Source organism: Hyperolius riggenbachi, chromosome 2, assembly GCF_040937935.1.
Source record: "Hyperolius riggenbachi isolate aHypRig1 chromosome 2, aHypRig1.pri, whole genome shotgun sequence".
In the NCBI taxonomy this organism is placed as follows: domain Eukaryota; kingdom Metazoa; phylum Chordata; class Amphibia; order Anura; family Hyperoliidae; genus Hyperolius; species Hyperolius riggenbachi.
Genome location: NC_090647.1, coordinates 76,775,881 through 76,790,449, shown reverse-complemented (window position 1 = coordinate 76,790,449; position 14,569 = coordinate 76,775,881). Strand labels below are relative to the sequence as shown.

Below are 14,569 nucleotides of genomic sequence, written 5' to 3'. Positions count from 1 at the left end.
GTTTGTTCATCTTAATAATACAAAATCACATTAATAATGTTATCTTCAAATTGTGAATAGGAAATATTGTAACATGTAATTATTGTTTTATCACAGTTAATGGCAGTCCAAAGACGTACTGTACTCACTAAAGCTGCAAGTCGTTTAGTAAGTATTATTGGCACAATAGTATTACAAGGCCTCTGCCTCCTTCACCTTAAGGAGGAATGCAAAGCACACAGAGCAGCTGTTCAGTGGGACAGTTTTTTAGCCAATTGGGTTCGGCTATTTCTGTCCAGAGCTCAAGGGGAGCTTGTACATTGCCTGCGCAGGAGCACTGATTGCTGAATATTGCTGCATGCTGTTCAGGGCGGGGCCAGAATTACCATAAATCACTGTAGGCACGTGCCTATAGGCCCCTGATGTTCAGGGTGGGACCGGATTTACCATAAGGCACTGTAGGCACGTGCCTATAGACCCCTGGGCGGGGCCGGATTTACCATAAGGCACTGTAGGCATGTGCCTATAGGTGCCTGATGATGGCTCACTCCCCTCACCTAGTGCCTCCCTTTCTCCTTCCCTGTGCAGAGTCCTGAGCAGAGCGTAAATGAGAGGTTACTAACCCAGCTCTCGGCATTCTACTGACCAGTTTTCCCCTCAGTCGGAGGCACACTAACTACTTAATATTGATGGTACTTCTGACTACCTAATGCTAAGGGACGCCTGTAGCTACCTACGACAGGCAAGGGAAGAAAGGGAGAAGTGACAGCTGGGCTAGTCAGCACACTTGCAGTACGGTTCAGCAGGGGATTCTAGGTTCATGGAGGGCAAAGTCTTGGTTGCCATCTGTGCCTATAGGCTCCTGTGATGTAAATCTGGGCCTGGTTCAGATGCTGCCAGCACTGGATTCGCTGAGACTGAAGAGGACAGGGGGAGCCTCAATAGGACCCAGAGGCTTCCCCCTCCTGAGGTAAGTACTACCAACGAAAAGTGGGCCTATGGGGTAACATTATTAGTTAATGTTCTTAGTAAAGCAACCACAAGATGTCCCTGTCTGTAAAATGTGGTGGTGGTCACTATGGTCTTATGATTTCCTATGTTATCTCTGTGTTCCTCTCTGTTCTAAGTAAGCTGCATTTCCTGATGATGGTGTATGACTCATCTCTGCATGTTTTTCTTCAATGAAGAGTTCTAACTTGTTATACTGAGTGCCTATTAGCATGTACAGTACTCTCTGCCCCATTACTTTTTCATTACAGGTGTTCTTTAAATGCGACCCTGAAGTCAGAAAACAAAAGTTAGATACTCGCCACCACTGTAGAAGATTGTCTCTGGATACTCCCGAGTCCTCCACAGCCTTCCCTGCTGACTAGGACCATCTGCTTCTTTATAGCCATGCTCCCCTCTGTGTACAAGAGTGGCCACACTGCGCAGGCGCCAGCTAATTTTGGCACAAGCTTTTGGGTGCTCCCTTAGGCCGTAATGAGAATTACTACTATAGTGGCGCTCATTAACTAATTTGGGCGCTGGTGGTGGCAAGAGCTCAAATTAGAAAACAAAAATATGTAATTTGGCAGCTGGCAATAGCAGTGCATGAATAACATGTCTCCCCCTCACCCCCCAATAGTATTTAACAGGACTCTGAGTTTCAGCAGGAGCAGGGTGAGCTGTCTTTCAGCTTCACCCTGTGCACAAATTTGCCTGCGGCTATTTTAAATGTCCACTCAACTGCAAATGCATAAACAGTTATCGCTTTAGAAACAGTAATTACGGCTTTCGTTTAACTAACGATGTCTGTTTGTTTGTTTTAGCATTCAGACCTCACTCTGCTCTCCTGGACTTCCCTGTCTCCCCTCCAGAGCCAGGTAATACTTTCTTGTTTATCCTTTTCAAACTATCCCATATAAAATATAGTTACTGCTAAGTTTCCATAATTCTGCTTTATTATAAAATCTGACTGCAGTGATACTGTGCTTCTGGCATACTTCTGGAATGCACTAAAAAAAGGTCATCTACTAACACTTCAGGGCCTGGTTTAATGCGGGGTGTAAATTTAATTACATGTGTTAGGATGTTCGTTTTATTGATTGCTCTAATTTTTTATGTATTTGTGTTTTATGTGATTGTTTATTTTTTTCAATTCGCTTCACTTTTGTGTCCAATCAAGGTTGTATTATTAATGGGTACCTTAAAGAGATTGTACAGTGTAAAATAAACTTTCTACCATAACCAGTGTGCGCCAGCTTCTGGTGCATAGCCCCGCCCCCTTTCAGAAGCGTGCCATGGCCCTCCCTCTATCCGAAATAGGCTACGCCACGGAAGCGTCACAGCATTTCCCTGTTGCCATTTTTATGCCACTGCTCCCCGCCCCCTATCCATCTGACTTTGCATTTCACATGGGGAGTCATTGACAGCTATCATGCGCGATTATGACGTGAATTGTGGAGCATGCGAAAAAATGCAGCAGGCTACACTTGCTCGGCCAGTCAGCGCACCTGGCTCGATCACGCGTGCGTCACCGTAAGCCCACTTCGCATGCACGATTTTGGCCACATTCGCCAGCCTAACGGCCGCCTGCGGGTCCACAGAGGGAAGCCAGAGGACTCTGAGGGACCTCCCGGGCTACGGGGGTTTGGGGCTGGAGGAAGCCCCAGGTAAGTCCAGATTTTTATTTTTAAGCTCTGCTGAGGGTCCGTTTAAATACCAGATATACATGAAAAATCATCCGCGGAAGTACATGTACAAGTGGAACCTTGGTTTTCGAGCATAATTCGTAAAACTTGCTTTTAGTCCAACTCCAAAGCACTTTTATTTTAAAGCGAATTTCCCTATAAGGATGAATGGAAACTCAGATGATTTGTTCCACAATCCAAAAACATTTATAGAAAAATATTTAATACAAAGTACTGTACATAGTAAAAATGTAAAAAAAACATTTTCACTGTTCCACTATCTTTTTGCTATCGACTGGCTTTCCCCAACCTTTTTTTTTGGTGAGGCTTTAACAGGGAACTTAGGGCTGGTTCAGACGGACGTTTGCAGAGCGTTTACTGCCAGCGTTCGGGGCTTGGCGTTAAACGCTCCCATTCAAGTGAATGGGAGCGTTTGTACCAAGCTTTTACGCGCGTTTGCACAAACGCGGCGTTCGGGTCCCGATTTTCACTGGCGTTCAAGGAGCCCCTGGAAGCTACATGTTGCTTTCAGGGGCGGTTAACCGCGACGGCTAATGTCCCCCTAGGGGAAGAAAAAACGCGACCGCTCTGAACGCTACGCGAACGCTGCTGAAAGCCTGAACGCATCACGAACGCAACGCCAATGAACGTGACGCCTCCAAACGTCCGTCTGAACCAGCCCTTATCCAATGACCGTTCTTTTTGCCTACTTTTGAGGATTTCATGGAAATGTGACATTGTATGGTCTCTACACTGAAGATAAAAGGAAAACTAAGATCATTAAAAAACATTTTTTTAAAAAATTATACATTCCTCCAGCCTCCCCTTCCGGCTCATTAGTCCCTCGCTGTCTTCCCAGGCTGCCTGGATCCTCCGATTGGCGGCCCAGTAATTTGGCCATTTGGGTGAAAACTGTGCATGAGCCGACTGGTGGAATTACTGGGCTGCCTAGCGGAGGATGAAGTGATGACAGCAAGGAACCGATCAACCTGAAGGGGGCTGGGGGAAGCCCCAGGTATGTAGAATTAATTTGTTTTTAATGATCTCAGGTATACTTTAAAGAGAGTCTGAAGCCAAAATAACGCGATCTTTTTATTGCTTACTTATGTTAAGCAGTAATGTTAAAGCTGATTCGCTGCAACAGCGCCGCAGAACGAGGTATTTATCTCCCAAAAATCCCTGGACAAAATTCCATGACTTTCCAAATTGTGGATTTTGCTGCCCGGGGAAGGCAGAGCTTTGTGCAGTAGCTCTGCCTCTGCTTGTGTCAATCTCCACCTCTCCCCACCCCTCTCAGTGAAAGAAGACTGAGAGGGGCGGGAAGAGGCAGCGATCGGCGGAGATTGACTGGAGCAGAGGCAGAGCTACTGCGCAAAGCTCCGCCTCCTCCTGGAAGCGTAGGAAGAATTTTGTCCCAAGGATTTCGGGGGGATTAAAACCTCGTTCTGCTGTGCTGTTGTGCCGAATCAGCTTTGATCGTACTGCTTAAAGCGGACCCAAACCAAACATTTTTTTTAATTAAAAATATTTAGTTGCACCACTCTGACACATACAAAGATAAATAAACACTCCTTCAAACCTATGATCATTTCAGTGCATGCTTTTCACCCTTCTCTTTTCATAACTAGGGTTATACTGGGGCAGCCAATAGCAATTCCTCCATTGCTGGACACCATCTACTCCACCAGTTTGCCGGAAAAATCCCGGCAATTTGAAAGGAAGGGAGGGGTTCCTCCAATAAATGTAAAATATTTTATATTTGTCATCATGCAGCTGAAAAAAGGCTGCTATTTATTATTATAATTTAGAAAATAGATTTTATTTCTGAAATCTTGTATTTTTAATTTGGGTCCACTTTAACATAAGTGAGCAATAAAAAAGGAAATTATTAATCCTGCTGTGTCAAAGGGAGATGTTGTGATGAGATGATGCGTATATATGTACAGGGTGGGCCATTTATATGGATACACCTTATCTATGGATACATCCCATATACCACACCATACCATCATTTTTTTTGTTCCAACAGTCTTGGAGGGATCTATCCAATATGGGTTAGTGTCAGACCAATAGTGGTGGTTTTGTTTGTTCATTTCACATAAAATGGTGTTTCCATATAAATGGCCATATTAAGGTGTATCCATATAAATGGCCCACCCTGCACTGTGTTTGTATATCAATATGTTGCTTGCTTATCTAGTCAGAATTTCATGTACGGTAAATGTTTTGCTCTTAAAGGGATACTGTAGGGGGGTCGGGGGAAAATGAGTTGAAGTTACCCGGGGCTTCTAATGGTCCCCCGCAGACATCCTGTGCCCGCGCAGCCGCTCACCGATGCTCCGGCCCCGCCTCCAGTTCACTTCTGGAATTTCTGACTTTAAAGTCAGAAAACCACTGCACCTGCGTTGCCGTGTCCTCGATCCCGCTGATGTCATCAAGAGCGCACAGCGCAGGCCCAGTATGGTCTGTGTCTGCGCAGTACACTCCTGGTGACATCAGCGGGAGCGAGGACACGGCAACGCAGGCGCAGTGGTTTTCTGACTTTAAAGTCAGAAATTCCAGAATTGAACCGGAGGTGGGGCCGGAGCATTGGGGAGTGGCTGCGCCAACACAGGATGCCTGCGGGGGACCATTAGAAGCCCCGGGTAAGTTCAACTCATTTTCCCCCGACCCCCCTACAGTATCCCTTTAAAGGACAACTAAAGTGAGAAGAATATGGAGGCTGTCACATTTATTTCCTTTTAAATAATACCAGTTTCCTGGCTATCCTGCTGATCTATTTGGCTGCAGTAGTGTCTGAATCAAACCAGAAACCAGCATGCAGATAATCTTGTCAGATCTGACAATAATGTCAGAAACACCTGATTTGCATTTGCTTGTTTAGGGTCTATGGCTAAAGGTATTAGAAGCAGAGGATCAGCAGGACTGCCAGGCAACTGGTATTACTTGCAAAGAAATAACAATGGCAGTCTCCACATCCTTCTTGCTTCAGCAGTGGCGTATCTAAAGGATTTGACACCCGATGCTGATTATTTAAAGACAACCCCCCCAACCAACAACCAATTTTTTGAATGAGAGGGTTGACGGGTTGGAGCGCCGAGCGTGTTGCTGCAAATTTTGGGGGATTTGGGGGGCAAAGGAGTAGTGACAGAGCTAACCGCTTTGAAACTCTGTACTCTACACCAGTGTTTCTCAACATTTTATTGATATGTACCCCTTTTAAAACCCTTTACTCACCAAGTACCCCCTAGCATAGTAAACATTATCACAAGTTCCCCTTGACAGATATCTATTTAATTGTAGTATGTGATCATTGGTTCTAAACAATGTCCAAGCATTTACTAATGCTTTATATTAGCAAAAATACTAATTTATCATTTTCTAAAACTCTAAATTCGTTATTCTTGGTTAAGTATATAAAGCCGAGTACCCCCTGGAACCATCAGCAGTACCCCCTGGGGTATGCATACCACATGTTGAGAACCTAGGCTCTATACAGTGCTGCAGAAGGTGGCAGTGCTATATAAATTAACAATAATGGTATGGTAGCTCCTCCGAAGGGCCACCGGATTGTTGCGGGCATTGTATCTTTGAGGGAGTGTCTGGGAGAATGGGTTGATTCGTGTCTGCAGCCCCTTGTACATAGATTTCCTGTGTGTATTGAGGACACTCCCCACTTGCTACGTAGTTTTGGGCTCCTCTAGTGGAGGGAGGGATACAGGTGAGTCACGCTGGATGTGGCCTTAAACAAATATGGTACGTTCTCTCCATCCGTTCGGGACTTGCTCATGTTGGCGGTGGATCATCTTTTGACCAATAATTATTTTTCGTTTGACGGGGCTTTCTATCTCCAAGCTTTGATGGGGCAAAATGTTCTCCCTCCTTAGCCAATCTTTTCATGGGATGGTGGGAGGAGCTCTGCATCTTTGTAGGGGAGAACCTCTTTTCAGGGTTCATTCATTGGTATGGTAGATCTATAGATGATCTGCTACTGATATGAGCGGGTCCCAAGGAGACCCTAATGGAGTGTCTGAATTTTTGCAATGACAATATTTTGAACCTGTCCTTTGCAATGTGTCAGAATCTCCTTGAAATCATCTATCTTGATCCTACAATACGGGGTTCAGCCTATGGGGGCGCTGGCTGTGCCCAAATCTCCTGCGCTGTTTTTACAGTGCTTCACCCAAATTTCCTCACACCTCTTTTTACATCCTACCTGTGAACTGACTTTTACAACTGATAATACAATCTAATGTTCATTTTGTACTGCAGGAAGGGTACTGGGCACTGACTCCACAGCTCGGAATGTTACTAAACATCAACGTCAGCTACTTGTGTGATGTCTTCCTGGCCGGAAAAGGAATCTCTTCTCTAGGTGGGTTTTCAATGGAGTACTTTATTTATCAATTTATTTTCCTTCAAACTCAGCTCCTTTCTGGGTTATAGCCTGATTCATTATAAGGAATACTTGTTCCCAAGCTCCTCACGTCAGGTATTGTTTGCATCATAGTTTGAGGATTTTTATTGGTTATATATCACCATTGTAACAAGCCCGGTAAAGAAAGAAACAAGCAAATAATTGGAAGCACCAACCTTATATATTCAAAACCTTGCTGCAATGTACATTTTACCCCATATCTACGGTATATTCTGGCGTATAAGACTACTTTTTAACCCTTGAAAATCTTCTGAAAAGTCAGGGGTCGTCTTATATGCCGGGTGTCATTGATGCCGGGTGATATCCCTATCCTGGTACTGCCTCTCAGATCTCGCTGCTGACTGTAGTGAAGCGGCGCAGGCGCACATGTGCGAGATCTGAGAGGCAGAGAAGGAGGTAAATAGGATACAAGGGCGGGCCAGAAGGGTGAAAGAGGTGTGTTTTATGGGCACAGCGCAATCTATTCTTCCATACTGCTCTGATAAACAGGGAGAGCTGACCAATCCACTTAGGGAGAGTTGACCAATCCAACCAGTCAATCCCCTATATACTGTTTATATACTGGGTTCCACATACAGTACAGCACCAGTATCTGTTCATACATAGCACCAGTATATGATGTTCTTCTAATTGTTGTTTGGTGTGCGTTGGAAGAGGGGTAGTCTTATACGGCCAGTGTATCCAAAAATATATATTTTAACTGCAAAAGTTGGGGGGCCACCTTATACGCTGGAATATATGGTACTTGTGTTACTACCCTCTTACCCCCACCTAGATTCTCACATCACCTTAAACATACCGTGTGTGTGTGTGTGTGTGTGTGTGTGTGTGTGTGTGTGTGTGTGTGTGTGTGTGTGTGTGTTGGCGGCAACTCTTGAGGTAATTTCCACACCAGAAAAGTGCTGTTTAAAAGACAGCTGAAGTGAGAGGAATATGATGGCTGTCATATTTATTCCCTTTTAAAGAGACTCCGTAACAAAAATTGCATCCTGTTTTTTATCATCCTACAAGTTCCAAAAGCTATTGTAATGTGTTCTGGCTTACTGCAGCACGTTCTACTATCACCATCTCTGTAATAAATCAACTTATCTCTCTCTTGTCAGACTTGTCAGCCTGTGTCTGGAAGGCTGCCAAGTTCTTCAGTGTTGTGGTTCTGTGATGCATCTCCCCCCTCCAGGCCCCTCTCTGCACACTGCCTGTGTATTATTTAGATTAGGGCAGCTTCTCTCTTATCTTTTACAAGCTGGATAAATCCTCCTCTGAGCTGGCTGGGCTTTCACACACAAAGGAATTACATACAGGCAGAGCTGTCTGCACTCTGCAGGAAGAAACAGCCTGACACTTCAGTGGAAGATAGCTGCAGGGGGAAAGAAACACACAAATGATCTCTTGAGATTCAAAAGGAATGCTGTATACAGCCTGCTTGTGTATGGATGTATTTTCTATGTGTGGACATACTGTACATCAACCTACTTCCTGTTTTGGTGGCCATTTTGTTTGTTTATAAACAAACTTTTTAAAACTGTTTTTAACCACTTTTAATGCGGCGAGGAGCGGCAAAATTGTGACAGAGGGTAATAGGAGATGTCCCCTAACGCACTGGTATGTTTACTTTTGTGCGATTTTAACAATACAGATTCTCTTTAAACAATACCAGTTACCTTGAAGCCTTTCTGCTGGTTGCAGTAGTGTCTAACGTACACCAGAAACAAGCATGCCGCTAATCCAGTCAGATCTGACAATATTGTCAAACATCTGAGCTGCTGCATGCTTGTTCGGATCTATGGCTAAAATATTTTTAGCCATAGACCATGATTTCATTGGCTTCTGACCCGGTGATCACTGTGAGCTATTCTCATTGGCTCACATTGATCACAGGGTCAGGAGCCAATTAAATCGGCTCCTGGCCAGCTTACAGAGCTCTGCTGCCATAGCAACAGCAGAGCGAGTGAGATTCAGTGACTGGTGAGCAGCATGATTGGTAATAGCCCCAGGTCTGGGTGGCGTGCAGGGCCAGCCCTAGACATTTTGCCGCCTGAGGCAACCTTAGAAAAAATTGACGCCCCCCCTCCCCCAAGCCGTGGGTGGGAGCCCGCTGAGCTGGAGGGGTAGCGGGCAGGAAGAGGGGGGTATTGGGCCTAGCAATGGGGAGGGGGGTCGGACCTTCCCCCCCCCTCCCTCGCCTGGGTCCCCCGATCTGCGCTCCCCCTCCAGCTTTAAATAGTTAAGTAGCAGCCAATAGTAAGAGGCACGGGCGGGGATGACTCACCTCTTCCGCGTTCCAGCGTGCGCTCCACTGACATCACTTCCTGCAACGCCTCCCATTGTATTGTAAGTGGACGCAGGAAGTGACGTCAGTGGAGCGCACGCTGGAACGCGGAAGAGGTGAGTCATCCCTGCCCGTGCCTCTTGCTATCGGCTGCCTCTTAACTATTTAAAGCTGGAGGGGGAGTGCAGATCGGGGGACCCAGGCGAGGAAGGGAGAGGGGGGTCCGAATACCCCTCCCCACCACTAGGCCTAATACCCCCTTCCTGCCCGCTGCCCCTCCAGCTCGGCCCCCTCCCCCCCCGCACCCACAGATGGGCGGGTGCCGCCCCCCTAGAAACGCCACCTGAGGCAAAAGTTTCACCCCGCCTCATGAGCGGGCCGGCCCTGGTGGCGTGTTAACGGTAAGACTGTTTTTGTACCCACAGTCTCTGAGGGTCTTTAGGGGGGAAGAGACTGCTGGTACTGAAGTGGTTAAATTAGACCCAAATCAAACATTGGATCATACCATGCAAAATAATTAAAGGGAACCTTAATTGAGGGGGATATGGAGGTTTCCTTTAAAACAATACCAGTTGCTTGGCAGTCCTGCTGATCTCTTTGGCTGCAGTAGTGGCTGAATCACACACCTGAAACAAGCATGCAGCTAATCCAGTCTGACTTTCGTCAGAGCACCTGATCTGCATGCTTGTTGAGGGGCTGAGGCTAAAAGTATTAGAGACACAGGATCAGCAGGAGAGTCAGGCAACTGGTATTATTTTAAAAGGAAAAATCCATATGCTTCTCAGTTTAGGTTTCTTTTACTATTAAATTTTAAAATAAAATACTAATAGATTTTTTTTTCAATACACTATATATTCAACCAATTGCAGGCTGAAACCACCCCCTTCCCTTTCCCAGGGAATCCTGTGTTGCATGCTGGGACAACTACAATACAGGCTCCCAGAATCACAAATGCAAACAATATTGCAGAAAAATGTCATATGTTTGCGGTTCTTATGCTTTTGCAGTTTTTATGCATTTGCGTTTTTAAAAATGGTGGTAGAGCAATACGGTCAAAACCTCTTTTCAGTTTGGTTCCTTCTTATTGCCATTAGTAAATTACTTTTAGTAGGTACGGTAATACAGATTTACTCTACAGTTCCCTTGTCCAAGCACAATGCACCATTTGTGCAAAAAACGCACAGACTCACAGAGCGGCTGCTCCTGGAAGTAAACACTGCACGTCACTGAGTGCAGGGAATATTAATTAGCCATGTGCCTGGCCGCTCTCCGCTCCTCCCCAACACTACTGAGCATGTGCAAGCAGTCTAACGGGGCTTAGCTGCGCATAACGCACAGCATGCAGCACTCTCAACGGATGTGCTGCGTTACGATGTAACGCAACGTGGGCACTGTGAACAGCCCATTGATTTTTCATTGCTGTGCGGTGGGCTGCGTTACAGACTGCTCTAACGTGCAACTGTAACGTCTCGCTGTGAAACTAGCCTTAGTGACAGCAACATAGGAGAAAAGTATTTTATGGCTCATTTTACTCTGGAAGAAACCTACTTTTTATTTGTATGTGTTTAGATTTATTTTAAATTTTACACTTTTTCACAGTAGTGGTCCTTTAAGAGCCAATGGGCAACTATCCACATCAGGTGCCCAGCTCACCGCCTCAGCACCTGTTACCAATAATTTTCATTTACATATTATATTTCTGTCTAATCGCTTTCATTTTACAGGTTCCAGAGGAAAAGATGAGATCCTAAAGCTGATTGCCACACTCCTCATACTGCAGGTGGTCCGTACCCGCAATCTACTGAGCGGAATTAAATTCAAGGCTTTGATGAAGCTGGATCAGTGTGACTCTGCCAGGTACATCTGTCCACATTGTAATGTTCACCATCACAGCTTCTCTGATACCATACACTATAATAAATATAGTCTGCAGGACTGGTGCTTCCATTCTGGCAAACTGGGGCCACTACGAGTTCCGGGGTCCTAAGAAATTGTTCAATGTCTCCCATGTCACATCTTTGGCCTTACAGCCGTTTCGCAGGAAAGCCCTGCTTCTTCAGAGGCACATTATACAATTTATTCTGTGCCACGTCTTTGTATAACCTTGCCTCTGAAGAAGCAGGGCTTTCCTGCGAAAAGGCTGTAAGGCCAAAGATTTGACATATACTTGTTTTGATGGTATCGGGAGCTAAGTAAAAGGTGGCTTGCAATTCAGCCGGTGTCTGGAACTTCCAATACTTTTTTGATGGTTTGAATGTCTGCAAATCCGGAGGCACGGCTGCGTCTGCACCTAGGTCTCCTGAGCTGCCAGTCCCAACATCTGGTGCTGATTTTCTGTCTGTTTATACAAGATGAGTTATAACCATGTCCATGTGGAACACACCTAAATGGGAGGAGCCATTTTAGGTAGGCAAACCTACCATGGACAGGACAAGACCTTCAATTCACTTTTTCTCCTAGGAGATCATTTTTCAGCTTCTTTTTAAAATTACCTTTATGCATTTTGCAATTGAGGAAGTAGCAAAACGTAGACGAAAGAGTAGTGAAAATTATTCTGAGTATATTTTTTCCTTACTAGTGTTTTCAAATGCATTTTATTGATTACGCAGGAAAATATTGCCTAGCAGAAAAAAAAAACGTAGGAGAAAAGGTGAATTTAAAGTGAACCCGAGGTGAGAGAGAGATATGGAGGCTGCCATATTTATTTCCTTTTAAACAATATCAGTTGCCTGGCTGTCCTACTGACCCCATCTCAATACTTTTAGCCATAGACCCTGAACAAGCATGCAGCATATCAGGTGTTTGACAATATTGTCAGATCTGACTAGATTAGCTGCATGCTTATTTTTTTCAGACACTACAGCAGCTAAATAGATCATGCCAGGCAACTGGTATTGTTTATAAGGAAATCAACATGACAGCCTCCATATCACTCAATTTAATGAGGGCCGAAGTGTGTTCATATGCAAGAAAGTCCTATAACATCTTTATTTGGAGTTTCTGTAAAGACATTCATGGTAAAAGTGTATATAGCGGATGTCCAGGGCTGGCACTGCTTACTAACACTCGTATTTCTCTTCCTACCAGCGAGTCATTTACAAGCATTGAGAAAGCCATAAACTGGGCAGTGAGAACGGACAGGCAGTACCCGGGTATCTGCAGCCGAATGGGATTGGGAAGAGACTGGGAACACGCCACTCGCCAGCTGCTGAACATGGAGCCTCCTTCCTCTGACCTTACCCCGGCTTTATACTAATAATGCGCTGTCCTTATACCCTATACTACTTGCTATTGAGGCTGTGTGAATCAGAGTTTGTGGAAAGGGGAGATTGGTGCTGCTATGACAATACAATTAATCAATCAATCTTTCTCTCCCAGCTGAAGTCAGAATGTTGTTCTTTTTTTCAGCAGTGCTGAAAAATCAGCTGACTTTAAGCAGTAAGGCCTGAGACACACTGTGAACGCTTTTCTGATCGTCAGCGCTGTCTGTGTCTCCCATTGACTTGCATTAAAATCACAGTAAAAACATTGCGATTGTGGCAATTCTGCAGTGATTTTAATGCAAGTCAATGGGGACTTTATTTAAAAAAAACAGACACAGCGCTGAAGGTTAAAAAACCGCTCACAGTGCGTCTCAGTCCTTAACCTCCTTGGCGGTATGAAAAATACCGCCAGGAGGGAGCGCAGCAGTTTTTAAAAAAAAAATATTTTTTTTTAATCATGTAGCGAGCCGAGGGCTCGCTACATGATAGCCGCTGCTGAGCGGCATCCCCCCGCCCGCTTCGATCGCCTTCAGCGATCTCCGATCAGGAAATCCCGTTCATAGAATGGGATTTCCTGGAGGGCTTCCCCCGTCGCCATGGCGACGGGGCGGGATGACGTCGGGACGTCATTGGGAGTCCCGGGCCACCCCTCGGCGCTGCCTGGCACTGATTGGCCAGGCAGCGCTGGGGTCTGGAGGGGGGGCCCCGCGCCGCAGCAGATAGCGGCGATCGGGCAGGGGCCGGCGGCGATCAGAGTGCTGGCGCAGCTAGCAAAGTGCTAGCTGCGTCCAGCAAAACAAAAATTATGAAAATCGGCCCAGCAGGGCCTGCGCGGCACCCTCCGGCGGCTTACCCCGTGTCACACACGGGGTTACCGCCAAGGAGGTTAAGGCTCTTTTCCAGTGAGTGTGATTCGATCCAAACCGGTAGCAATTTTTAAATCTCTAGGGTTGCTACTTTAAAATAGGACTAGGGGAAATTTTTTCCCATTTTTGTGTTTCATTTTTTTGTGAAGCGCAACCGCACTTAAAATAGCTCCAAAAAGCGACTGCGCTTCTCAAAAAAAATAAATTGCAAAAATGGAAAAAAAAAAAAACTTTCCACGTTTAAGATAACACATAATTGCAAACTGATGAAAAATCGCAATCGCTTGCATTTGCATTAGGCGATTGCTAATGGAAAAGAGCTCTTAAAGCTTAGGAAGATGATTGTTTTTAACTACTACTATATATTTTTTTTTATAGAAAAACTAAAAATAAAGTTGCTCATACAGTATACTATTAGCGGTTTTTAATACATTTCTGCCAGATGCAATAGAAACATTAAATCTATTACAAATTCGTGCACCTCCCAAATATATTTCATCAAAATGTCTGCTGGATGTATTGGTTTTTCAATAAAATTTGTACCTTTTTCCACTCAGTCGAGTGAAGCTTTTTCTCTTTGTGTGGATTACCTCATTAGAAAATATGTTCCTTTGTCATCAGGTATGTCTTAAGGCTTGCCATACACTAGTGGATTGCCACCAGATTAACCAACAGATAAATCCCTCTCTGATCCGATCTAATGACTGCCCACACACTGCCCACAGATTTTGAAGATTTCAGCATGAAATCTATTCACAACCTGTAGAGCTGCCGCTTCTGCCCTGCTGACCCCAGGCCTCCTTTCAGGCTCCCTGGCCAGCAGCAATTATATTACATGTCAGCCGGTGCGATTCCCCGAGTCCGTGCTGCCCCTTCTTCCAGCGTCCTCTTCACTTGACCTTCACCTCTTCACACCTGTCCCGTCCTGTGACAAGCGGAAGTTCAAACAGTAGAGCAACCTCTGTTTGAACTTCGCCTTCTCACAGGATGGGAGACGAAGTGAAGATGGAGAATAAGGCTGGCTGGAAGAGGGGACAGCACAGACCCCGGGGACTTGCGCCAGCCGGACAGGTGATATTGCT

The 14,569-nt window shown here is 45.3% G+C and overlaps 1 protein-coding gene across 3 annotated transcripts in view; it reads left to right on the top strand.

Moving 5' to 3' along the window:
• Window positions 1-14,027, top strand: part of PARP4 (poly(ADP-ribose) polymerase family member 4) — a 291,746-nt gene extending 277,719 nt beyond the window's left edge. For all 3 annotated transcript variants that reach the window (XM_068266936.1, XM_068266937.1, XM_068266935.1), the window contains 5 exons: window positions 97-147; window positions 1,791-1,844; window positions 6,924-7,026; window positions 11,083-11,215; window positions 12,446-14,027. In XM_068266936.1, the coding sequence (XP_068123037.1) occupies window positions 97-147; window positions 1,791-1,844; window positions 6,924-7,026; window positions 11,083-11,215; window positions 12,446-12,614 (510 nt within the window). In that variant the 3' untranslated portion in view covers window positions 12,615-14,027. The remainder of the gene's footprint in view (window positions 1-96; window positions 148-1,790; window positions 1,845-6,923; window positions 7,027-11,082; window positions 11,216-12,445) is intronic.
• The last annotated feature ends 542 nt before the right edge of the window (window positions 14,028-14,569 follow it).